Genomic DNA, 27,823 nt, shown 5'->3' with positions numbered 1-27,823 from the left:
GCAGCTGTGACTGGCTGGAAAGGTTCCCTGCAAGAAAGGCTGTGTTTTTTCCCACTTTCTTATGGGGAAAAAACCCGAGTGCAGTAGAAGATTTAAAGTGAACCACAGATTTTAGGCAGCCTACACCAGAGCTAACACTACGGACACTACATTCTTTTTTATGAAAATACACAAGCACTCTACTTCTATATGTTACAAAGGAGTATGCTCTAAAGAAATCAGTGTAGTCAGCTATCTAGAGTAAATGTTTGAATGTGAACATTTCCTGTTCATACTCTGGGTCCTTTAATGGAGCTTAAGATCAATGTCCTCGCCATATTATCAAGGACACTGTGGATAACATGCTTTCCACTGCATTCATACTAACAATCCAGCTCGAACTTCCACACCTGCCTGTGAGGAACACTGTGCCCCAGTAGGAACAGAATGTGAGAGCCAGCTAGGAACAAATAGTCTGTATTTAAATACAACAACTGTGTGTTCAGAGGCACTCTGGACTGCTCAAGGTCTAGAGGAGAATAAGCTGAAAGAACGGAGGGATAAAAATGTACCCTTCCTATGTATCATTGCCTGTAAATGGATCAAAAAACTGCAGAGGCCTCTGCTACTTCAAGTTTTCTGACAGTCCTGTTGTGTACAGAGAGATTTTATATGGTGAAGGATATTGATATTTGAAATTCTTGGGTGGCTTATGTAGCAGTGACGCAAGTACATGCAGGTAATTAGAGACACTAGGCTTTTTGTTGGAAATAGAGGCTTTAATGTCACTTTTTCTGTGACAATACCTGAATTTGTTGTTACATCATGTGCCTTGGCTGGTTGCATTTGCCCTACAGAAAGGAAAACTGCATTTGTTAATTTAGAAGAGGTTTTGTTTGGTGGCTTTGGTTTTGATTTGTTTGGGGTTTTCTGTTGTTGTTGTTTCCTATTAGCTATTGTAGAGAAAGTCCATATTCTTTTTAATTTTGCAGAGAGAAAATCTGGGCTGGAGAGATTGCCCTGGTGAGTAGGAGTGGGGAAGCTGCTCCTAGGGCAGGTCAGCCTGAATCTCTGCAGCACAATACAGAAGAAGATTAGCTCCAGGCAGGCTCCCAGTTACTGCAAAGACCTTTTCAATTGTTTCCTTCTTACAGCTAATTAAAGGCTGACAAGCTTAAGCTGAACGTGCCACACGGTGCTTGTGCAGACCCAACAGCAGTGTGCTGTAACCAAAAATGTCTTGCTGCCCTTTATGCTCCCTGTGCTTCCAGGGAATGAACTAGTGGAATGAACTCTCAGTGCCTCAGGATGGTGGGAGGGGTCCCTCAGCCCTGCTGGATATCGGAGGTCACCAAAGTGATGGTCACTCACAGGGACATGAGCTGGTGTCCTCGTGTGCTGCCAAGGATACTAGTGGAACTAGTGGGAACACAAGGTGAACCTAGACTAATAATTTTGTCTGCATTGCAGAGAAAAGGCCACAGCTGCTGTGTTTATGAATTCAACTCAAAGGTCAAGAGGCGCTCAAGGCTGTGTTAGGGAACACAAAATCAGGAAGTGTCCCCAGCACAGCTGCCTCTAAGGTCTGCTGTGGGTCTTGCAAGCAGCTGTCTCTGCAGGGAAAGGGATCAGCTCTGGGAATTGTGCTGGGTTACTGCCTCCCCCTCAGAACAGTATTCTTCTTATGCATTATTTATTATCATGAGGTAAGTAAACAATTAAGTCATCACATAATTGGCCACAGTGATCCTGGAGAAAATACAGACTGTATCAGTGGGGACACTGTAAGTCCCTTGCTCAGGAAAAGCAAGTTAGAGATATCACTTGCCTCTGTCCCCTTCCTTGTGTGCCTAGAAGAGAAAGGTGATGGTGCAACCCAGCCCTTACTTACCTCGTTCTCTTCTCAGCTCTTTCTTTCCAATAAGTGAGGGCCTGTCATCACAGCAGAAACCTTATTTAAAAAGGTATATTAAGTTCAAGCTAGACTGGAGCTGCATCAGTCAAAGGAACTTAAAGAAATGTGAGATTTTACAAATTCAAAATATCATGGCAAACTGAATGGCAGGTTAAATGGAGACCTGTAATAAAAGAGATGAAGTGCCTTTTTCTCTTAGCAGGAATGATTCCTTCCCATTGAGGAAGTGATTTTTACTTCTCAACTGTCCTAGCATATGGTTGGAGGGAACACTAAACACCAAACCTTTGTATTTAGAGGAACACATTACTCAGATTTTGTAATGATTTCTAGGGTAAGACAAAGTAGTTGGAAATATGCCTAACTCTATTTGGCATCAATATAAATAAAAGAAACCAAATTATATTATTATTTGATAAAATTGAAAACTCATTTTTTAAAAGCAAAAGAAGCAGTCTGTGGGATGGAGGAGAAACAAACATGTGAATAAGTTTCACCAAACTTGTAGAAAAAGAAACCTGAAAATGTGGATTAAAAGGCATGTTAAAGTGTAAAGTGTTACGTTAAATGTGTGTAAAATGGTGTATTTGTATAGCACTGACACCTGAAAAAGAAAATGTTTAGAGAAATTGCTTCAGAAATCTGTCTTCTTTCTGCACTTGCAAACCTGATGTTGTTTGCCTTTAAGCTCCGGCTGCCAAAGTAAGAAGGTGCTTAAGCATCCACACTGCAGTTGTTCTGAGGAAAATAGCCTTTTTAGACCTCACGTTTTTTGGGAAAACTAGCAAATACAGTCCTGGAAATATGAATAGCAGTTTATCCTCCAGTGTTTTTGTCAGAAACACTTTGTGACTTCCAATTTAATAGTAAATCCAAGGATTTTTATTTCAAACACTGGCATCCTGGAGAAAGCAATATTGTGATTTCTCAGTGACTCTTCCCAGGCCCTAGATTGCATGTTACAAACTGGAGAAACACAGCTCATGCTGACTGACAGAGCTGTGCTCATAGGGCTGTCTGTAGGGTCACACCATTATCTCAGTCATGGGACTAAGCTAACTGAATGTTCCTCATTGCTGCCCAAAAGCTGTGGTTTTCTTTTTCAGAAGCCAGCTCAGCTCCCAAAAAGCTGCTTAAGTGTAACAGAGGCTGGAGTGATGTGTCGTGTGCTGAAAGTGAGAAGCAGTAGTGGAGTGGCAATACCACATTACAGCACAGCTTCTTGTGTCTACTTCTAATTGCCTAAATGTCATGCATCTAACATTACTTAAGGTGCATTTTGAAGGTGTACTTTTATATGCCCTTTCCTATCAGGTGAGGGCTCCCTCTGCTTTCCCCATCTGGGCAAGACTTTGTTAAATCTTGTCTGTCAAGGTACCTAAGAAACCAGTTTCTCTGCTTGAACAGGTTTTTTAAAAAAGGAGTATTTGTTCAAAATGTCTTGGACAAATGCCCTGGTTCCTGCAAAAGTGGCATGAATTTAGCAAGACAGAGGTGGAAATCTTTCTGCCAGCACCCTGACAGAAAAGAGCTTTCTCCATTTTCCTGTTGGAATAAATATTTATTCATTTAACAGAGTACTTCGGAGTGGAGTGACTCTCCTTGTCTAGACGTAATGAATAACCATAAAAATGAATTCAGAACTGTTTGAAAGCAGGGAACATCTGTGGCCGGCTGCAGCTCAGGGATTCAGGAAAAAAGCATTCTTTATTGAGTTGGATGTAGCAAAACTAAGATCTTGATTGTTTCCTCGCATGTTATCCACAAGCTATAAGCTGTTTGCCTGTGGCAGTGTTTCTTTTGGGGGGTGGGATTTTTACAGGTTTTGGAGGGGCATTTTTTTGGTTTTGTAACACAGCATCTGTGTGCTTCTTTGTGATTGCATGTGCTTAGCAATGTTTCCACTCCACTAAAAGTCTATGCATTATTCACTCATTAATGTTTTATTTATTTATTACTCTTGAGGCACAGCATTAGGAGCTTTGCATTTACAGCATACTGAGTGACAGCTAAGGCAACCCTACAACTATTTCTTGCCTGCCAACAGTTGCCCCACAGATAAAGCACAGGCTGAACTCCCATGGATTTCCACTAGATTAATTCTGGTCTTCTTATTTCCATCACTTTTCCACTGGCACAGCTCCAGCCTTTTGAAAAGCTCCTCATTATTCACATTAGTGTAAAAAAATGAAGAACATGTCTAAAAGACTGACAAATTCAGGCTCCAGGAGGCTCAGCCAGGAGAGCTAATCCCAACATCCAGGACCCTTCACAGAGAACACAGTGTCGGCAGCCTCCTCTTATTTAAATCAAAATGGCTCCCATTTGAATTGCACTCCGGGAAGAGTCTTTCTTGTTTTCCGAAAGGAAACCAGGTATTCCTCAGATAACCGGATTCCAAATCAGTTGTGTCTGTAGCACTAAAATGAGCATGAGAAAAATGAGCAGTGAAAAGTTAATCAGCATCTTGTGTAGGTTGGGGAGCATCAGTATCCTGACACTGGCTCCTTGGGTTATGGCAGCCCTGCTCGCATAGACCCCCAAAGCTGGCCCCACTCAAGACTTGTTCCCCCAAAACATGTCAGAGATGAGCTAATCCCTGGGCAAGGACACTGCTCACCCATCTCACAAGATGTGTGTGCCTGGGTGAAGGAAGGATCTCAGTCTGCTGCTGAGCAGTGACAGCTGGAACTCTGTGAGCTTTGTTAACAAGGTCTTTCCTGATCCCTCCATTAGTTATTTTTCCTGCTCCACCTGTAGGTCAGTTTGACGATTGCACTGTTTCAGTGTGGACCAGTTGATTTTCCATAACCAGATTACTGATGGTAAAGTATGGTCCCTGAAAAAGGTCAGTGTTAATGCTCTCACTGAGGGAAGATCCTGTGTCACCGTGAACAGGTAGTTTTCCTCGGTTTCAACATTTGTGTAACAGTAACAATGCAAAGAAACCTAGCTAATTACATAGTTAATGACTTCTTAAACAGATGTCAGCTCTCACCCGTCTGTTTTTTCTTTTGGTTTATGATCAATCAATATCTCTGATGTGCTTTTGGCATACAAAGTCCAGAGTTTTACCCTGGAAACTGGGCTCCATTTGACCTTGTATTCCTGTCTTCAATAATAACGTACTCAGTATGTCACAAAACCCAGTATGGCAGCCCCACCAAAGATACAGAGTTAGAGTTCACATTAACAATGCAATACCAATATTACTGTAACCCAAAAGCACATCAGCATCGTAGTGTTCCTTTGTTCAACATTAGCATCTTTACTAACAGCTGTGACCATTCTTTTTTATTTCTTTTTTTTTTATATTTAAATTTTAAACCCTCTGATTTTAGCTAAAGACTGAAGACTCAGTATTGTCCTGCATACTGAGAAATGAGCTGATGGGCAATTACTCTCGAGCAGCCTGAGCTTACTTTTCATATAATTGTACTGAACACTATCAAAACAGTTATTTCTGTAACTCCTTATAACTGAATAGGAGGGATAGGGAAACATTCATAGACAACAGTTCCCAGACTTGTTGGATGGGAAAGAAACCTGGGAAAAATTACTCTAACTGGTATGTAATCCTACATACGAGGTGGAATGCCTTTCAGGTAGTCTGGTTCTAACACCAGCGCTGTAATGCTCTTTGTAGGCAGAATCTCGAGTTTGCAAGGGAGTCCATGGAGTATGTGTGCAGGGACAGCCAGCCAAAAATAAATTATGCAGAAAATACAAGATTCCACTAGTGGCTTCACTTTCGGAACTCTTGCGCAAGTGGAGTACTCTTAGTTTTATCTGATTTCTCATTCCCACTCTCTGTAAAGTCCAGTCTAACTGCAAAGCAAAGGATGTTTTTATTTATAGTTGTGTACACCCTGAAAGTCCTGCGGTTAAGTAGTCTGCAGTCTCTGTGGGCACAGAGTAAAGTTAAATGCATTATAAAGCAGATGTTGGAAAATTCACTTTTCAGATCTATTGTGATTATTGGGAAAAACTGTTGTTCTGCAATGATTGAACTCTGCATTATCATGAAACTTTAAAATTAAAGTGCTATTTGACTGGGGGAGAATAAAGATCAGATTTGTAGCTGGAACTGTATTTACTCAGAATTCAGCAAAATTATCGGGATATCCAAGCAACATTTTAAGGTTTTGCAGCAGGCACTTCACACTTCATTCTTGCAGCTAAGCATTCTTAAGTACCTACGTTTTCAGCCCATAACAGTGTGCTTGAGGAATAGTTTGACAATTCGTAATTCTGTGACTAGAAGTGCGACAGTCTGGCTGTTCTGAAGAATAGTGGAATTTACTCAAGAATTGATAAGGTTGGCACTAGTTTGTCTTTCTATTTTCACAGCTGGAAACATTGCCTGGATTGAATAGTGTGGGCGTTTCCAAATGTAGTTCAGTCAGGCATTTTTTTCTTCCCAAGCTATTTAGTGCTTACAACTTCAGTCTGCTATAGTTGTGCGTACTAAAATCACCACTGAAGTCCTAATCAGATCAGTTAAGTTCGCTGTGAGAGCCACAAGCAACATGGTGTGAAGCACATCTGCAGAAAGAGTGCATTAACTTGTGTACTGTGAAAGTTTTATGGTGACACCAGAAAACGTACAGAATGGTACAAATTTCTGTTCAGCTTAATATTTTTAGGAAAGAAGCCAATACTTCTTATCTCTGTTGCCAATGTAAAGTGCTTTTAAAAAGTTCCAGAGATGAGTAAATTGGTTGCGGGGCAGTTTGGGTTGGATACTGATCTCATGTAATATATAATCTGTGTAACATTACCATTTCTATGGGTTAAATACAAATCACAGCCTAGCTGGCATCCTAGCAGAAAGCAAAGCATATGAAGGATTCATGTGATCTATTTTAACATTTGTTCTTAGGGATATACTGTGCTGTATACCACAAAATGCCTCCCCCGCTTACCATTTGCATCCTTGCTTTCTATGCACTCATCTCAAAAAATATGTAAATGGACACACACAGACTGTTCTGAAGTAAGTATCACCATTTTGACTGCATAGCTTTGTCAGCCAGGGCTATATGTATGTATATATATATATAGATAGATAGATAGATAGATAGATAGATAGATAGATAGATAGATAGATAGATATACACATATCTGTGTGTGTGTGTGTGTGTATATATATATATATACATACACATATATATGCTTCCAAAATTGATTTGGAGGAATGCTGTCCTACAAGGCAAGTATCCTTCTTTGCAGAGTGATGTCCTGATGTCCTCCAACGCGAGATGTCATCCAACACAAGATTTCCTGCTACTGAAGGTTTTGTTCAAGAGACCACATGATGTTTCTGAGAGGTAGCTGTGAAGAATATCTGCAGAAAACTGCAGAAAATAAGAACAGTGTTTCTTCCCATAATGAGACTAGAAGGCAAATCTCCACTAGAGAATGAAGGGTACCCTTCAAATGCAGGTAGATGGGGATGTACATCTAAGGAGACTAAAAATATGAAATAGTACTTCTGTTGGTTGTACTTAATAAATACAGAATGGTATTTTCTATACTGTACCACAAAACAACCTAGTTGCTAAAGGACAGTCACAAAATTATGCATCGCCTTTGTAATTGGGTTTTGCCGACAGTACTCTTGCATGAGCTGAAAAATGTTTCAATTCACATGTAGTTTAAGTTTTTCCTGTTGGTGACACAGCTGAAGAGACTCATGTGTTTTGTTTAGTCCCTCATCTGTTTAAAATAACCTATATTTGGAAATGTGTTTCTGATTTAGTCATGGAAATGTTAGAATATAAATAACTCCGCATTTTTTTGTTATTTTAAAGCTACCACATTTGATCTGTTGATGCTTTTTGGATGGCCAAAAAGCACAAATGCAATGATAATAATTAATATTGTTGCAGTTCTGCTTCAGTTTTGGTGGTTCCTGGGGTGATTTTTTTGTGTATCTGGTGGTTTGGGGTTTTTTTTGTTAGTATGTGTTTGTTTGGCCTTGTTGTTGGTAGTGGGTTTTTTCCTGTGAATCCCAAGTTCTTATGGAACCATAGTTTATTGTATAAATTTCCACTGGCCTTTCAGATTCATGGATCATTATACTTTGCAGCAGTATGTTTTTACATTGAGTTAGACTAAACCCTTTTGTTGATAACATACTCCTGCAATGCAGTTATATACTGAAAGGCCAGGTGTCTATTTTGTGTAACTATGTACCATAAAAATATGAATCCCAGATGGTTAACCAAAGAACTTTGCCTCTTACAACCATAGTACCTTTTACTCTATCTTCTTTTCATGGTCACTTAAACTCATTTAACTTTATTAACTTGTTCCATGTTTACTTTTACTATATGTTCAATTTCAACTACAGGCACTAAAGATGAGATACATAGAGAACCATTGTAAAAGAACAATTAAGGTAAAAGAACTGTTTTTTTCTATAGTGGGTAGTGTAGCATCTTGTGGATAAAGAATAACAATATTCTGGCTATCATCACACCTGGTATGTATTCATTGCAGAGAACATATCTTTATTTTAATATAGCAGAGCAAAAAATCATCCCCATTTATTAATCTGATGTACACTAAATAACTTTGCATTTGTTTCACAGATGATAAATATTTTGCAGATAAATTTATAAACACTTCCACATTTTATAGATTTATACTGTACACAGTCATCCTACACAGAGCATGCCCTTTCACAAATATACAGACAGCTTTCCTCAGAGGACTTAATCAAAACACTTGGTCAAACATTTTGGAAGCTGGCAATCCTACACAGATGAGGATACTGGAAAGATGAGTTCACAATTGTACCAGCTGGACTTGAAATGAAAAATTCAGAACTCCAAAAGAGGGAATTTATCAAGGCACACACATGCAAACACATAGATACAATAGTGATGACTGTAACCTGCTTTCCAGGCGCACACAGCAGTAAAGGAAACAAAGAAAGAAAGAAACAGAGAGGTCAGGACCATTGCCAAGATCTTGGTGCAGATTAGCAGATCTGAAGTCAAATTCCCACGTTCAAATGGCAATTCAACTTTAAAGTAGCTTGTTACCCGTATATACAATATGTACATGTTACCTTGCATTGAGAAATGGAGATTGTCGGAAATGGTAATGATTTTCTTGACAACACATGGCCACTGACATACCAGTGTGTTTGTACACTGAAGACTGCTTGAAAAATGGTACAGCCAGTTGGCTGAGAGCAGTTGGAAATTTGAGTGGAAGTTTACAAGCAGAAACTGGAGACAGAAAGTAACTGTAAAAAACTAGGAAAGAATACATATTTTCCTTCTGCTGCTTAGCATTAGAAAATGCTGTCAGGTTTTTAAGAAGATCAGTAACCTGACAATGCCAATAAATTGCAGTGAAAACAAAAAATGAACAAGTTTTTGAGAAAATCAGTAGCCTTACAATACCAGTGAGTTGCAGTGAAGACCAAGAGCCCTACTTTCTGCACCTCATCCTTGATACCTGACTTCTGCACATATGTCATTACACTGCAATGGAAATTGCCCACTTGAAAAAACATCTAATTTTGTACGGTATATTCCTGCATATATTTGAGGCCAAACATGAGATACAATTTAGTTGTCACAAAGTTGTGCAGCTGAAGGTAATACAGCATTTTTTAAAGTTTAATCTGGGTTTTTAATACAATATTCTGTAGAAAATGATTAAAAAGAAGTTGCCAGTTGATTCACTTAGGTTATAGCATTGGTATTGAAATCCTTTTAATGTTTGTGAAGCACTACATTCATAGGAAAAACAAGGCTAAAATTATTCATCCTAAAAAAAGGGCTGAAAAACCACATTTCTCTCACAATAGAAATTCCAGCATGGCAGTATATACAGTCATATACCTCCTATATTTGAAAGACAAAGCTCCTGACCCTAAAAAATTGCTTCACCAATTTAAATAGGGATCAGATTACACATACAAAGCTTCTGACATGTAACACTTTGTAGGATCCTAAACCATTTGGAGGACAATAAATGCAGGCAGACACTAGCAGCTTGGGGTATTTTTTAAATTCTTATAAATGAGCGGGCTTTCCTACAGTGCTAATTTCATGCCTGCTCTCAATTTTTGTTAGCAGCAAATGTCAATTTAGCCTTTCATTTAATTAGTGAGGCACTAAAAGAATCAGTCACCATATTAGGACGATTGGTAGCAGGAAGGAACAGGAAAGCACTAAAAGGTTTGTCCAAAAGAGATGATGGAAGGTTGTGTTTTTGAAGTAGCTCTTCAAATATTCTCCTTTTTCTGCCAAGCCATTGATTTTAATCTATGTTTACCCATTTATGTATAAAAGGTAGTACTATCTACTGCTGCTGTAAATTTGAATGACAATTTTCTACTTAAAACTGCCTGTTTGTGATGACAATTAGAAACACTATGCTATGGTTTCAATCATTGCATATGTTTACTCATTGGAAAGGTCTCCTCCTTTCCGAAAGAACTATCATGTTAGCCTTGCTACCCTTTCTTAGCCTCCTCCCAAAGGTTTTGTAAGCACTGGTATTTAGTTTATCAACTCAAAGGAGACATGGGGATAAAAAAGAATAGCAAGCTGCTTGGGTTGGATGGTTTGTTTGTTTTAATCTTATTATAGAGCTGGCTTTCCTATAGCAAACATACGTTCTTTCATGTGAAGGGAATATGCCCTTTCTTCTGCTTTCTTACTTCTGTAGCATGAGTGTATGTCCCCTACCAGAGGAAGAATACTTCAGAGAGTGAACATCCTGAAAAGAGCAAAGAAGAAATGTAGCAGATGCCAGAGCTTTTGGAAGAGCTCTTTCCACTGTCACTGGTCGGTGGGTATATGCAGCTATTTTCACCCTGGACTGGCTTCATTTATAGTATCCATGACTTAATATGGCACTAATTACTGTAGAAGATCTTCATGGGTGTTAATCATTAATTGAAAAACACCCTGGCAATGGCTCTGTTTCAGGCTGGTCAAAAATTGCTGATAAGAACAGTAGCGGATAATTCTTTAACCACATCACTAGAACAACAGCAGCCATATATGCAGAAACAACGAAAAACATACAATACAGAATATCACAGACATTTTCTCATACATTACACAGAAATTAGTGTGTTGATATCCCCATGGACCATTTTGAAGGCCTTTTGGTTGAATAAGACAAAATTCATAGCTTTTAGGAGTTTATGTATCTGAGAGTGCGGTGTCTCCTAGCCACTGGAACACCAGTGCCTTTGCATGATGTGCTGTTTTGCTGTTTGGCACAGTGTGATGGGGAAGGAGGGTGGGCTGGGCAGACAGGGGAAGGCAACAGCCAAGTCAAAGCTCATTTTTCAGATCATTTCAGGAATCCCCTTCCAATGACTGGAAGCTAAGGGCCACTTGAGATGACTCTTGGCATCCCAACAATTTTGCACATGAATAAGTAAATGTTTCTGCACAAGGAATGGAGCAGGATGTTATTTGTGTTCAAAGCATAATGCACAATGAAAAAAGTAACACTGTCATGGAGAAAGAGATGAGAACATGATTTGTAAATTTAAGATTCATCTGTGTTATAGAGATGTATGTATCCACTCACCCACATATGTGTTCACTTCTAACTGTGTACTATTTCTTTACAATATGCAATATTATATAGCTTCAGGCTAGGATTTGAAGAAAACATCTGAAAAAATAAAAATAATTGAAGCCTATTTCTTGAACTATTACTCTTCATTGTTTATATTTAATTTGATTCTGTTTCAATATTTTTCCCAACCCTCTTCTTTTTAACTGGGTAAGACAGACCCATGTAAGATTCACAAAATATTTTTATCACATAGCCAGTGGGGGATGGGCATACATGTGGTCATACAAGGCAGACATTAAGAGGACAGAAGACATGACTTATAGATAAGAATACATGCAGAATTGTACAGGAGAAGTGCTAGCCAACAACTCTATCGCTTGACAACAAATGAAACTGGAACAACGCATATGACACTGGACTCTTGCAGAGTACTCTATTTGCAATGAGCTGTGAGTGCTGTCCTTTAGCATTACAACAGCTTCAGCTTGCTTGGTCGTGACTACTTGTGAAAACTGAATGGCAAGTGGTAGATGTCCAAAATTAGAAAGTAGAAAGCTAAGCAAAAAACCAGATCCTTAGGATCCAAGAGAAATGAACTTAGGTGGCTAGCTGTGGAGAGAGTGCTGAAAGTGCCTGCCAGCTCTTTTTCTCTCTCACTTTCTCTCTCACTCATGGGCTGGTATGTCTGGCTACAACTCAAATGTGTTGATGGCCAGAGTAGGGGCAAGTCTCTACAAATCATCTTGGTTATGTGTCATTAGAATGTATACTCATGAGTACCCTGGGTGGAAAGAACAATACTTTCATGTCAGGTCATCCTCACCCAAATGCTCCAGTTGTTATGTAATCTCCAATCTTTAGTTATCAGACTGTGTACTGGTCCGGAGCGAGCAATATGTTCTAGACCTTTGTCAAAGAGAATAGGTTGTTTACCCTAGAAAGCACTGTACTTTTCCCTAAGTGTTTTGGTCCTATTAAATGTAACTCATGTGTATGTTGTGGGAATAGACTGCTGAAAATTACTCCTTTGTTCATTTTGAGTTCCACAGGATGTATTCAAAGGCCCAGAACTCCATATTATAGGCCAGCAGCTTTGTACATAATTCAACAAAATGTTTAATAAGAAAAGTAAATAAATCAGGCCTAATTTATCTTTCTTCTGTTTTTCTATATATCAATCTTATACAGCTAGAGTGGGACTAAATGTTGAAGGGTCCTTCCTTTGCAGGACTAAATAGGAAATTGACTTCTACGAAAAAAAAAAGCAGCTAATGATAGTGAATCTAAATATATTTTGCAGCACTTGTTGAAATTATTAGAAGAAAGCAAATGAATCTGATAGCAGTAAATGGACTGGTTGTAGACTATTTGAGGTTAAATGAAGGTAAGTGAGATCTGCAAGTAGCATTATAAGTTGATACTTTCCATTTAATTAATGTTTTGAACTGAGTTCCAGATTTTCTGGCTAACATGTCTCTTCTAATATCACATTATTACCTGAACCATGTCTTACCTTGAAAGTACAAGCAGAAGTCTGTATTTTCATGCTGTGTTTTTTCAACTAGCAGCATTTGAAAGTACTAATGCAGGCAAATACCTAATATTTTACAGTAAGTTTAATGAACAAGAAGGCAGGAAATATAGAAAAGCAGCCTCTCAGATGTGTTTTCTTCTGGAATATGATTACTGAACATGTGTTTTCTTTCAAAACACCAGAGGATGTGGAGAATTTCTGTTTTTACTTCTTGTGTCTTTGACCCCCTGAGTGCAAAAATTCATTTTTTAACATTGTAATTGAAATTTCAACTGCATTTCCAGGTTATTAAACAGGAAACATGGCTTGTAGGTTGTATTAGCATGATATCATCTTGTTTAGGTAAAGAGGTGCGACTGGATGTAAACATTTTTCTCTGAGTAATGAAGATTAATTTAAAACTCAGAATGGGAAGAAGGCTAAAGCCTAGCACACGGAGGCTGTCCTATGAGGGACTGAGGACTATATTACTTTGCTGAGAATTGGTATCCGACATTGTGCCTCAAGAGCAGTTACACAAAGATAAGGCTCCACAGTTGTAGATAAAAGAAAAGAAGAAAACAGAATATAATTTCCTCCAAATGGGGCTGAGCTAGGTGCACAGGCAAGAAGACTCCCTCAAATCAGGAGATCAATAGGGGCTATTCTGAGAGGACACCTCTCCTTTTATTAGGTCAGCCTTCAGGTAAACGTGGAGTAGGGGCAAGTCTCAAAAGGTGAGATTCACACACAGAAGGACTTCTAAAGCTTCTTTACATATTGTTTTAAAAGTTATAACCAAAATGCAAAAGATATGTAACGAAACTTCTTACTGAATGTCAGAAACAGGTGAGAGGGTTTTAATTTTCTTTAAGGCTGGTCCCCTAGCAAGAAAAGTAATTTGGAAAGCAGAACTTGAGTTAGCAATCTTAACTTTGATCCATATTCCTAAAATGATAAAGGACAAGTAGACTACTGGAGCCATCAGGAAGGAGGGGTAACTCTTTTTCATCAATGCTCAGCTTTTGTACTACACAACTCTCTAAGGGAACTGGTTAAAATCAAGCTGAGAGGAAGAAGGTCATTAATTACCAATGTTGAGTGCTCCACCATGAACACCTATTCCTAGCTCCCTTTCTAGGAGCCTGTACTCAGCAACCAATGCAGTGGTTCCCAAATGTTGTAGCGCATGCTTCCAAGCAGCAGTGCACTAGCATGGACATAACCAAGATGGTTAAAGAGTACTAACATGATGAATAAGATGCTTTCAAGAAATTAGAGTCTGCTAAGTCAAGTTCTACTATTAGACAACCTGTAAGGAGTGAAACTAATTCGAATAAAATTTCCTTGCCAAAAATGAAAACATGTGGTCTCTTTTGTGGACAGTTTCCAAATTTCAAAATATTTGACTGTTATGGTTAACAGTATTCTAAATGCCGTGAGTCTTATATGTTTTCAGGGGTCATTGTGCTTTTTGTCATTTCTGCTGTTGGGATGAGCTTTTCAGCTGCACAGAAAATTCCTAGATGTTATATCCTACTTCAGTCTAGACTGACAGGGATTTCTAGTTAGCAGTCAGTCAGTTCTGTGTCTGTGACCAAAACAGACAAATAAGCAGTTTTGATTACATAGGTTTTATAACTGTAATACACAAATGCTATCAAGTTTTGCTTCTGTCTGGTATATTAGGAATCTAGCCATGCCACTAAGTGATTCTCTGTGTGACATATAAGTGAATAGACATAGAAAGAAAGTGCAGATCCTTCTGTTCAATATTTATTACCTGTGATTGCTTTGGAGGCTGCAAGAAAAGACAGAATTGCTGAAGACCAGTCAAATTACTTTTGCTTATAATGTGAGTAACATTTGTGTCCAGATGTCCATAGATTTCTGTTCCGGTCTGTGGATTTCACCTATCTCACAAAGTTATTTATAGCATGAAATTGCATTCACTTTTTTGTCTTTATGAGATAAATCTTTACTGTGCTCAAGCAAAAACTATTGAATATTCAAACACCTTTGATGTTGGCTTGCACACTCACTCAAATCTGTTGAGCCAGCTAGCTTACCATCTGGGAAAATTCTAACTTTAGGTTTTGTTTCATATGTTGGAATTATTCTTGGTTTTTTTCTTTGTTCATCTCTTTAATTTACTTATTCTCCCAATTCCTACCCACTATTCCTTTTTCTTTTTTCTACCTTAGAACATTATCATTCTGGACCATGCAGTGTCCATTTTTAAAAATCTCTGCTAATTCCTGTTGTTGCTACATTTCATTTCATCCAGACTTAATCACAGACCTATGATATAGTCAGGATTTATGATAAGACAAACACTGAAATCAACATAATTTTACACGTCAGAGATTTTAGAGTGTTAAACTTGAATCATAGCCCTCAAAAGCTGAATATTATTCTTCTGTGACCCATTTCCTTCAAGCTGGTCAGAAGGCATGAAGTGCTGCATGTGAGTGTTACGGGAATTACATGCAGAGATGGACAGAATATACTACTGCAAGAGGACAGTGCAACACAAAGCAATATTTTACCATTGTTGTTGGTGTTTACTCCAAATATGTACAGAGGCTTCAGATTTCAAAATAACTTGTGCAGTATGTGCAAGGAGTTGAACATGTGCTACTAATGAATTGCACAGAGAAAAACGGCTCAAATATAATATTAATTGCAGAAAAAAGCCTTAAATAGTATTAAGGCTATGATTGGTGGAAAAAAGGCCACAGATGAAAAACTAAGGCCAGAATTTTTTTCTAGACCTTAGTGAAATGAGTTTTTCCTCATTTATTAGCATAGTTTAGAAATTTAAGAGTCATGTTGAAGTCAGATTTAAACATAAAAATATTTAATCTCAAATATCTTCATCCTAACACTCCAAAATAAACACACTTGCTAAACTTTTTTTTTTTTAAATTACCAACATCAAAATAATGCCCCCTAGTTTTCCATACTCAGGCTTTTTAAATTCAGCCAATTTTCTCATTTCGTAGGAGAAAACAGCATCTTGGGGCTAACATTTTTTGTGCTACAATGTGTAGCAGAGGCATTTGTTAGTAACTGAAAATGTCACTTCTAGAATCAGTAGATTAAACAGTGAACTATGAATATGTTGAATGATCTTCTTTTACTGATTCTTTTAATATGACAGAGATGATGGCTGACAAAGATTGCAGTGCCACATATTACTACCTAAATCCAAGTTCACATCTAAGAGCAAGAGAAAAATCAATTAAAAAAGGTCTAGCTTATTATATGATGACCTTACTTGAAAGTTTAGTTGCTTGGCAATGATTCATCTACCTAATAAATGTTGTCAGACATAATTAGAAAAAAATACTGAATAAAATTTTCCATATGTTTTATAGAAAATTTGTTATTTCACACTTGAAATCACAGATAGTTAATCAGCAGATATAAGTTGTCTTAGCTCCACTGAAAGCAATGCAATTTTTTGTCATCAGAGGATCTGCCTCTTTTCTTTGATGATTTTTTAAATGTTTATCTGTATTAAATTTATAATGCTGATTTTTTAAAGAGGTCCCATAACTTCTTGCATAGCATTAGGACTGATGGGGAATTTTCCATAAATCAGAACAGTCCACAGCATAGAAAGAATGTATTTAGGATCATTTGTTTTCCATCTATGCACTTGGTCTAATAAAAGCATTACTATTCCCTGCAGTCTTGCCATGGCTTATTTCTTAGTGGCTTTTCAAAGAGACATTTGAAAATATCAAGTGGTCAGAGATTCCTGGAACTATTAAAAATAGCCAAGAAAATGGTTATATTGAGAAGTATAGAAACTATGAAAGTAATTAAGGTCTTTATATACATAAATTCTAAATAAACCTCTGAAAGTATCATCCTTATAGTTCAATGGCCTGATTCTTCCTATATTCTTCCTAACAACAGCAAAATTATTTGCATTCAATCATTCCTGGAAGAAGACAAATTCACTGTTTTAAATGAAAAAAAAAATCCAGATGCCACAAGTGACAATAAACCAAAAGTTTTCTGGAGCATCAGCAGCAAAACGTGAAAATGTTAACTTTGTTATTCTCTCTGCTGCATACCTATATGGACTTTTAAATTCCCTGCAACAGCTGTTGCCTTCTCCTCAGTCAGTATGGGGTTTAGTTGGTAATCTTTGCTGAGATTGAATCTGCCTAAAAATGTTTCCCAAGGAAGAGTCATTGCCACGAGTTTTTATCACCTAAGCACAGCTGCAGAAGGTCACTGTTCCCAGTATTGATGCAATCAGTTGAGTTTCCTGATAAATGCTGCATGCATTGATACATTAACATTCCCTGCACCAATACTGCTAAGTAATAGATTTGCACATCTGTACTGTTACTAAAGCTCACAATGCCAAGGCCAAATTTAGCATGTGTTTTTGAAATAATCTGACTGCTTGCATTTTAAATATCTAATTATCAGTATGGTTTTTACCTTCCTGGATATGTCACCAAAACTGCTGTAAGAGGTAGCTTTGCACTTCAAAGTGAAATGGGCTTGAATAACAAAGTATGCAAGCAAACAAAAGTGAAATTTAAAACTTTCATACAGAGGTTGCTAAATCTCTGCTACTCCAAAATATCTTTTGGGTTTGATTTCTGACATTTGAGCACTCTACTGTGTGTTGAGAATCTGAAGCCTTTGCACCATCAGTCAGGAGAATGGCATTTGTACAAAGAAGGAAATAAATAGTGAATGTTTTTTCCAGTTACATCAACACCTGGGTTCTTGTATCAGGAAGCCGAAGTCCTACCAGACCTCCACATACTAGAACAGTAGAAGCAAGGAGAATAGGGATTGCTTTGGTGATACCAACAAGGGAACCAAATATTAGGTTTCCAAGTACAGCTGCAGCTTTGCATAGTGCATTCAGAAAGCCAAAGCCTGTTGCCCTAGAAGAGAAAACAGAAGAAAGTTAAAATACAGGTGAAAGAGTAACACCTTTGAGACACATCCTCAGTGCGAATATATCAGTACAGTCCCAATAGCTTAAAGAAAATTTATGCCAATAAGGATTCAGTGCTCTTATTCAGTGCTCTTATTTGAAATGAGAAGTTAAAGCTCAGCTGCTACAGTATTTCATTGAGGCAATTAATTTTTCTGCCTCAGGGATCAAAATGCGAAATGAATGACTGAACAGGTGAGTTTGCACCTCTAGAATTGAACATGGAACTTGCAAATGGAAATTCAGTAAGACTTAAATGGCTACATTAGGAGAGCAGACATGTCAAGCAGCTCCCAAAGGAGAACTGCTTTGTCATCTGTGTGATGATTATTAATCAGAATTAAAGGATGATCATTTTAAGGTACTGAATTAAAACTGAGTTTCTTACAGGTGGTACAGATGTTGAAACAGTGCTTTTTCAAAGGCTAATGGGACTTCCAGTATTAAAATGAATGTTCATCTCTTAGAGGTAAAGAAGATAAGGTATAAAAAAATCTGTTGGGTGAAAGAAGTATCTGAGAAACTTTGGACAAAAGAAAAAGGAAATAGACTGCCAAGAGAAAGTATGACACCCGTAATTCAGGTGGAGTCTTGCATTACAGTGATGTGATTTTAGTAGTCTGAAGTATTTTTATATTTTGTAATTCTTGCATATATGTCTTATGCAAACTGCCATAATTTAAATTGTGTTTTGACATGACTGCATGATTCATTGATGCAGGAATAAGCTTGCCCTACCAAAAGTTTCCCAACAAAGATATCTGTGTAATGGTAGGATGTGTAACATTTGTCAGCTCTCTTAGAAATTCAGGAAAATAGTTGTTCTAATTTTCAGAACAAAATATTTCTTGCTTGTACTGCAATTAAAAGCCCTAGTCTAAACAACAGGAATTAAGAGAAAAGCTAGTTTTCTAAGTGACTTAAAAGGCTCTGCTTATTCTACTGAAGCACCTGTGAGCGAAAGGAAGAACTCTTATGCTCAGATGTAGACTGAAATTCTGGGAAGTTTGAAAAGATTCTACTGGAGCTTCTAAAGAGGAGCCAAGAGAATCAACTTGAAGTACAAATACTTGACTCCAGCTGAGAGCAAGGATACAGTGTATCAATGCTCTTTGCAGAACAGATTTTTGGTTTTGAAAACTGCAAACAATTATATCAAGGCATGAGATATCCTCTGTCTGAAGCAACTGATTGACCTGGCCACGGCCCAGAGTGTCAGAGTCCACCTCCTCTGCTCTTTGGCAAATCTGTACCTCAAAAGCGTAGATCAGTTAAGCCTTTTTGTGTCATGCTTCCAGGCTGTCTGCTTGGGGAGTGGTAAAGGCTTCAGTCTGGGAGAGATGACCACCAGGATACAGGGGCTTTCAGCACTGTTCATGCCCTGTCTGGGACACTGTGCTTCAGAACAATAACAGTCCTGGTATATTTGAGGACCCTTCATCAAAAGAATGATGACTAGGTCTAGATCCTTCTTGTATATTCCTAAAATACTGTGGTTCGCTCTAAGAAACATAATTCCATCATTCTAGTTAACCCAAAAAGTCAGCTCCACAATAACAACATTTGGAGTGTTCCCTTTTGAAATAATGGAGCCTTTCCTTTTGAATTCTTAAATAATTTAAAATAATGTCTGCATGTCTTAAGACATGTAATGTACTAATTAATACACCTTCAAATAGTTTTTTTCCCATTACATTAAATATTTATTTTCTATTGTTGCAGACCAAAGTCAGTTCCCTTACATAAAATGTTATAAAAGTAAATTTAGAAGAGTTGATAGTGTTCTAGTGTCAGCTTTGTGTATTATATGTCTTTTCTGAATCTGGAACAAAACACAAATTACTTTTTTTTTTCTGGATGATTACATATTTATGTACTATTAATCTGGCAATATGTCTCTTGCACCCCCTAGCAGTATTTTAATCTCTGAAATGTCTAATATTTAGCAAAGAAATCACTGTTTTTTCTGAAATAAGCACAATTCCTCTTTGTGTAAAGCACGGCATCCATCCAGACAGTGCATGACACTAAGTATTGGCAGTATCAAAGGAAAAAGAGAGAGAGGTCATTTCTACAGCTGAGTAGAAACTATCCAAAAAATCTGTGGGAATAAACAAGTAGAAGAGACCTAGATATGCCTCTTACATGTTCAAAGTCCTTATTTACTTGTTTTATATATATTTGATTGAACCTGCAGTACTTTTACAAAATACATAGTGCCAGGGAAACCTAAACATGCACATCCGGGACATAACAATTTTGAAAATGACAGGTTCTGCCCTCTGGCAGCCAGGACCCCCAAGGGCAGCCAGAGAGCACATTGCTGAGAGCAGCAGATGAGGAAACTTGGGGGAAGTTGTGTTTGGAAATTTCTGACAGAGAAACATTTGTAGCAGCTCCTTGAAAATACCTTTTTCAAAGGAGAAACGAGCAAGGTAAAACATTCCCATTCTAAGTACGCCCTTTGGAGGAATGGGTCTGAAGGGGGAGCATGAGATACACTGAAGGAAGCAGAGAAGAGCATCCTACTGGAGTGAATTTCCACAGCCTAGGAGAAAATAAGCAAATGTCTAGCACGGCAACATTTGTGCTCCAGGGACATATAAAGCCCAAAATATCTGGAAGAATATGACCCAGGATGGGGTGTAGCTACTGAGAGGGAAGGAGCCCAGACTGGTGGATCTTGTAGCGTTCACAAATCACAGAGTGGGTAAGGTTGAAAGGGGGCACAGTGAGTCACCTGGTCCAACCTCAAAGCTCAAACAGGGTCATTTTAGACCAGCAGGTCTGTCCCCAGCCTGCACTGGTTATTCTTCCTGAGGTGCAGGACCCTGCATTTGCCTTTGCTGCATTTCAGATGGCTCTTCTCTGCCCATATCTCCAGCCTGTCAAGGTCCTTCTGAAGAGCTGCACAAAGCATGCAGGTAGGCAGGAGGTTCTTGAGGAAAGGGCTTTGTTAAAATAGACAAGCAGGTGGAAAAAGGTTAAAGATAACACAGCTAGACTGGAAAACCAAGTTTATGTGATAGGATAACACGAGATTGCAGCTATTCTGAAGAACTCAAGGGAAGAAGGAAAGGAAAAGAGTCAGAATGGTTGTAATGTCAGCCTCATTTAGGCACAGAAAGTACTTCTAAAGTTATGGTGGTGACTGGTTGAGATCAGAGTCTGCACATAAATATGATTTTCTTGGTTTTCAATGCTGATGTAAAATCAAACTTAACTCCAAGTAACAGTAACAGGAAAAAAACCCACAGAAAAACTAGACACCTAGTCATCAACAGCCTCAGTATATTCAGAGATACCAGAACTCCCCAAAGAATACACAGATCCAGCTAAAACAAATTCGGATAGATACAGGCAGGAAATCTTTGGAAAAACAATACCACAGAACATATGGGGATGTTTTACTTATGTTTAATGTTGTTTTATACTACCTTATAAAGAAAGGTAAGCTGTTTCACAGATGTTAGCTGCTTATATCAACTAGTTATGACAGTGGTCTGAATACAATTTTCTGAGCAATTTGAACCGTTTCTTTTCATGTTCTGATTTCTACAGATGCCACTGTTCTTTAGACCTACTATTGATTATATACCCAACATTACTATATCAGGTTCTAAGGTAATTTTGTAATACATACAATACTTCTTCTGTCTGAACAAAATAAAAATATTTTTATTGCACTTAAAAACCAATTCTGTTTGTAAAATTGACTTACAGAATTTTGCTGATTGTAAGGGGTTTTTATTAGTCTAATCCCATTAGTATTATCAAAATATAACCAAAAAAAAGTAAGAAAAAGTAAGCTCATTTTATTGCTCTTAGCTGTCCTGATAATTAAAAAATTAACAACCCAGAAGAAGTTGGATCTTTTAATCTTTAAGCAGATTTCAGTCATGTCCTTTTGCCTAAAATAAGCACATAATTGGCATGAACAATAAGATTTTAACAAGCTTAGAGTAAATTGCTGTTATGACCTGTACCAGAAAAGCATTGTCACTGTTTAATCTTATACCGTCATACCCTTCAATTTTAATACTGTGTTTGAATGTGTTTGTACTTACAGTACAGAACAAGGTGTCAAACCATTATGGAGCTCTAGGTGTAGCAAATTCAGACTGCTTGCTTTTTTAGAACATCCTTCTTAGAACAGTGTTTGTGTTTAAAACTCTTTAAAATCTGTATTAATTCATGCTTTTATAATTAATTCTTCTGAATCCAGGGAAATAAAAATAGCCAGGAAATAAGTATGCTGCAAATCACACGTGTATGACTACAGTCTCTTGCAGCATTAGTACAGTAGTCTCTGTTACAATGTTTGAGGAAAGTCCAAGAGTGTCAGCAAATGATTAAAGTTATGTATCATCTTAGCATGATGAACAAATTAAGTGAAAAATTCCAAGGGAATAGCACCATTTATATATGCACCCATTTTCTTTGTGTTGACCCATTATTGGACAAACATTTGCACAAAAATGTCATGTTGACCTCATGGGTAATCCTCATTACTGGTCAAGGGAGACCAGTCATAAGTAGCAAGAATTCTTTGTCCAGCTAGAGAGTTCATATAAGTCTTTCAGGCACATCAGTAAGAAAATGCTGGTTAATCAATTTAGCATTGTCTTAAAAAAACCCCAGATACAGAATTTAGTATTGATAGGAGAAAAATGCAAATGTCTTTAATAAAAATGTCAGCATGAAGAGAAAGCTGGATGTTACTGAAAAGGAATTTTCCCCAATGTATTTTACTTCTGTTGAGAAAGCTGTGACAAAGAAAAATGCTTAGCTTCCTTTCATCCAAGGTCCACATAAAAATGGCAAGAGCCCAAACAGTTAAAAATAGAGGGATTATCCAAGCCTTTAGATTAAAAGAGCTTGTTTCCTGATTGCCACATATGTTCCTTCTTAGACCAGGTGCTTGTATTCCTACATAAAATACTTCAGATCCACTTTTCCACTGCTGATAAAGTATCTAAAAATTTCATTGTCCTGTGGCAGAGTGCTACTAAATGTGCAGCACAAATATTTGTTATCTATCTTGCCAGAGCAATTTACAAAAACAGCAAGGTACAACACAATGTTGTTAGAATTGATAATATGTAAAGAATTAAACAGAGTATCCAAATGTTCTATGGACAAGTTTCCATGCCCAGATATTTTTATATTCTCTTAAAAAATTAGTACAGAACTGCATATCATGTAGTTCATGGCTTGATCAATTATAGTGCTTAGTGTGCAAGTAAAACTGTGGAATTTGCCTTCCTTCCTCGGACTACTGCAAAAGGCATAGGTGTGGCAGGTCATGCCTTAAGAAATTTAAAATTTCAGCAAAATGTAGTTGAACTATATCCACAGGATGAGAGTAGAAAATAGCTGTCAGGAAATCTACTGTAAGTCAATTACTGCTATTATGACTCAAAAGAATATAAAGTTTCTCTTCTTTTTCTTCTCTTTGTCCACACCAATACAAACCTGGAGATAAGATACTGTGAGAATAATATTTATTGCTCTGGGCATAGATCCTAAGGGTTCAAGAAGTGAAAAAATTAAAAATCATGAACTGAAGATAGACTTATTTCTTAATTATGGCCAAACCCTTATGAACTTTTTTTCAGAGGCATTTAAAAAAGGGAAAACAGGACGACTTAATTTTATAGATCACCTTGAATTCTAAGTATTCCTGGACAAGATTCAAATCCAGATCTATGGCAGCCATAGAAAAATGATGAATTGTTGGTTATCTGATGCAATCTGATTAATTCTCTATGTGGAAGACAATCTATTTCTATTCCACTTTCTATTTAGGTTTTAGTTATTTGTTGTATCATCTTTCTGATGAGAATCTTGGCTTATAATGCTGGTGCTTCCCAAGTTCACAAGAAGATACTTACCATTTATGTGAAAGTAAAAATTGCTTTTTAAAGTAATAAAAATGTCCTAAGCTTCCTCCTTCAGAGAACTTAAGCTTTCTTCCATCCGTATTTATATTACAGGCAGAGCTGAGGAACTGTGCAGTGTGATTGCAGGCCCCTTGGGCACACATATTACAACACAAGCTGTAATTACCTCATCACATAATATTTTTTTTCCACATCACTCTGCCAATGTAGAGAACAAAGAGGGCTTGAGGGTAAAATATAGAGGTAGTGAAGAAAACTTAGTTTCCCTCATCTACTAGAGAAGTTGGAAGATGCACTGTGAATAAGATTGGGAACTGCACAATGAGAAAACAGTTTCATGGTTAAGAGAGTGGAGTGCTGTCAGAAGAAAGGATAAAATCCCTGCTCCTGTCGCAGAATTTGCATATGATGCAAGCAAGTCCCAAAAAGCTAACAAAATGATCTTTAAGCACACATTTCATATTTTCTAGGTGCTCAGCTTAGCACCTTCAGGTTTATGTTGCTGGAGTGCTAGGCACCTCTGGCTGTATTGAAGTTACACTTTCAGCCCATTCCTCCTTCTAAAATGCTCAGTGACTGGAATTTTTGGTGTCACACACTCCAGCCTACAGATTTCTTCTCCTGATGATAGCAGAGTCCATTAAGAATATAAGGTAAAGGACAAGAGAAGAGACAAGAGAAATAGAAGTTCTTTATATTCTTGAGCTGTATTAATTTACTTGCTTGTTGAAAATCACTAGCTAGTTTATATCTAGCTATCATGAGCGTCTTTTAAAGTTTGTGTATTTAAAAGTTTAAAAAATGGTAGAATATTATCAAAATATTATTAATAACTTCATATATATCATCTAGAAGACAGAAACACACTTATGACCAACATTAGTAACATTATTTTCTATTTGAACACAACTTCCTCATTTACCTGAGAACCATTTGAAATTTATACATCCTCTAATATCTATTACAGCAGTTGTACAAACCAGCTGATGTTTTATGAAGAACGTGAAAGCAAAAGCTAACCTAAAGTAGTATAAAATTTGGCAGTACTCATCAAGAAAGTAGGACAAACTAGTTACCTCAATTCCAGGGATTAGTAAACTAAAATGTAAATATATTGATGAGTGTGAATTTATACAGAATCAAAATATGTCAAGATTTTGAAGCAACTATAGCTGATGAAGAATAAACTGAAATGTGTACCCTGTATCACATAGACTGCACATTGCCAAACTGTTTACCACACTCCTACCTGGCTAAAAGCCAGTATGATCCCTAAATAGCTAGAGTGCGATTTATGAAACACCTTTCATATTATACTGCATGACACCAGCAAAGCCTCTGCAGTTCAGGAACTGGCTGGTCTCCAAGAGGAGGAAAATGAGAGGCTACCCAGTCCAGCCTCCTGTGCATGGTAGCATGAACTGGCCTCCTTCCACCCATCTATCTTTGAGCCCAACCTCCAGCATCCCTTTGCTGCACATTTGTGGTCATTTCACTGATAGGCTGTAAGAAAATAGTATTAAACGCTGACAGAGTGAGGAAGGATTTTGTGCTTAGATTCCCTTTACAGGAGAATCTGGAAGCCAGTTTCAGGACCAGATTCACTCTGGAATTTGTTTTGTTTTTGCTTTGTAGCAAAAGAGAATGTCATCTTAAGTACGAAGGATTTTATATGAAAAAACAGATCAGGAAGCTTCATGTTCCACATATGCTGAGAAAGGCTGTTCAGCCCTACAGTTACTTGCAGAAGCTGGAAATTCCCAGCAAACTGTGGCAAGCTGTGCCTGGTTATGGAGATCACAGGAGTCTGAGAAGGAAACCCAGGACTATGAGAGGTGAGCAATGCTGGTTGTTAAACTGCAGCTAGTCTGGATAAAAAAAAAAAAATTGGACAAACATTCTTGTAAGTAAGTTATTTGAGTCCCTGAAGGAATTAATTTTCAAAAAGTTCTACAAAATAAGAAGTAGCTTTGCCCGTCTAAAAAAAAAAATCTCGAATTGGTTGTTTACTCATAACCAAGCTGGCAAAAACTAGCAGTCATGATTCCATCACTATCAGAACTTCTGGGAAAAAGTCTCATCAAAAGCCTATGTCAACAATGTCTTTCCAGGCACAGGTACATTTACCTATCAGCTTTTTTGCGCTGATAATTCAAGGGGACAAGTTTTTTCTCTGATTTGCTGTAAAAAACAACTCAGCTTCAATTAAGTTTCTGTTTCTGGACAGTAATTCCTGCATACAAAAGATTTTTAAATAGAGAAAAGTTGAGTAAGAAATTGCTATAATCCCAAAGCTAGAGGAATCTATGAAAAACAACCACTTGTAGATACAACTGCAGATGCCTTAACATCTGTATAGATATATATAGATATATATCAGTTAGATTCTTTTTATCATTCCTAGTCATTATTTTTTTTTTCCATTAACAGCAATGACTTTTCCAATAATTTTTCTTTATTTCATTTTAGTAAAACGTATGTGGCTATTACATTCAGGAATACCCAAAAGATGGTCATTTCTACAGGATATTTATTAAAATTATTTCATAGTATTTGGATTGTGGAAGAGTTCTTGCCAGAAGAGCAATTTCCTGAGGTGTATTAAAAATATTAGCACTTAATTTTGAAGCTCAGTGCCTGGGATTCATAAATAGACTGGTATCATTACTTGATATAATTAGAGCTGTGGACATCAATTTCTTGTCTGAAGAAGCACATAATTTTAAAATGACAATGAAAGGAAAACAGGGAAGCTAGTCTACACTTTTCTAAATCTCTTCATGGACAATGTTAAAGACAAGATAACTCCTTTCAAAAAAATTACACTTGCCAGTAAGGCATCATTCATTTATAAACTGGAAATATTTTTCACTGCATTTCAAATATCCAGTGGATGACATAATAGTTAGCACTGCAACAGGAGAAAGGACACAACGTCCTTTTTTAGGAATCTGGGAAATTTTACTTAAATATTTTTAGGAATTTGAGAGGGGAGAAGTATTCAAGTCATTTCAAGATAGCACAGCTTTTACATTTTTGCACTCCCCATACAACAGAATATGATTCAACAGTTCTTCCTTCAGTCCATTAAGTGGTGTAAGGTCAGGATTGAAAAGTGCCCTGTATCCAAAAAAAACCCCAACCTATGTTATCTAGTAGCAATGCAGGATTTGTAAATTGTCCTGAGATTTCCTGCAAGAGCCCTGAAGAGTCAAGAGCAGCGCCCAAGATAATTTTTACCCACTTAGTTTACACTGCATACAAATTCAGAGCAGACTGATCAGCAGCACAGCATGGTTCAGACAGTGATTTTTGTCAAGATTCCCACCATTTCACAGTCAACAGACAAATGCAGCTGTATTTCTGGTTTGGACCAACTACTGCCCTTTTATACAGTTAAACTACAGGAAACTCGAAGATACTCCATTATTGTTTTCAGAAATACTAGCTGTGTTTTAAATGGGAGTAGCTGTTAGACCTTCTGCTTTCAAATGAAACTACATGTATGGTATTTTCCTGATTAGGAGATGTTTCATGCAAATACATACTAAGTTACTCAAAACCCCTCATTGTTTCCCTTTGTTTTTCATAGGACAAATTATTAATTTGGCCCTCTCAAAACATCACTAACTCAGTAAGGCCCATATAAAATAATTTCTATTTGCCATTTCTGCTGGTACATAGTTTCAGTGAGTTTATGGGAGATGTAACTGCACATACCTTCTGTCTGTAGGATACAGCTCCACAGTAATAACATCTAGAGAGTTCCATGCTGAGATGGTGAGGCCATTGTAGAGGCACAGCATACCTATCATCATGGATTCGCTGGTCCCAAACCACAGGAAAAAACAGCTGATGCCAGAAAGAACCATGGAACCACCTAGGTACAAGGCAGGTGAAACAAACATGTAGTGGAGTTGTATATAAAGAATAACCTTTGTTTTGCCTTATATTTCTATGCACACAGTGTAGCT

At 37.4% G+C, this 27,823-nt stretch overlaps 1 protein-coding gene across 1 annotated transcript in view; it reads right to left on the bottom strand.

Annotated features, from left to right (window-relative positions):
• Positions 1 to 8,384: 8,384 nt before the first annotated feature.
• SV2C (synaptic vesicle glycoprotein 2C) overlaps positions 8,385 to 27,823 on the bottom strand; it is a 119,928-nt gene continuing 100,489 nt past the window's right edge. The window contains exons 12-13 of the mRNA XM_077171924.1: positions 27,570 to 27,733; positions 8,385 to 17,893 (exon numbers count right to left, since the gene is read on the bottom strand). Coding sequence (XP_077028039.1) covers positions 17,710 to 17,893; positions 27,570 to 27,733 — 348 coding nt within the window. The 3' untranslated portion in view covers positions 8,385 to 17,709. The remainder of the gene's footprint in view (positions 17,894 to 27,569; positions 27,734 to 27,823) is intronic.

The sequence above is a fragment of the Agelaius phoeniceus genome, chromosome Z, assembly GCF_051311805.1.
Source record: "Agelaius phoeniceus isolate bAgePho1 chromosome Z, bAgePho1.hap1, whole genome shotgun sequence".
NCBI classification, from domain to species: domain Eukaryota; kingdom Metazoa; phylum Chordata; class Aves; order Passeriformes; family Icteridae; genus Agelaius; species Agelaius phoeniceus.
Note: the sequence above shows the minus strand (reverse complement) of the source record. Positions and strands in the feature narration are given on the sequence as shown.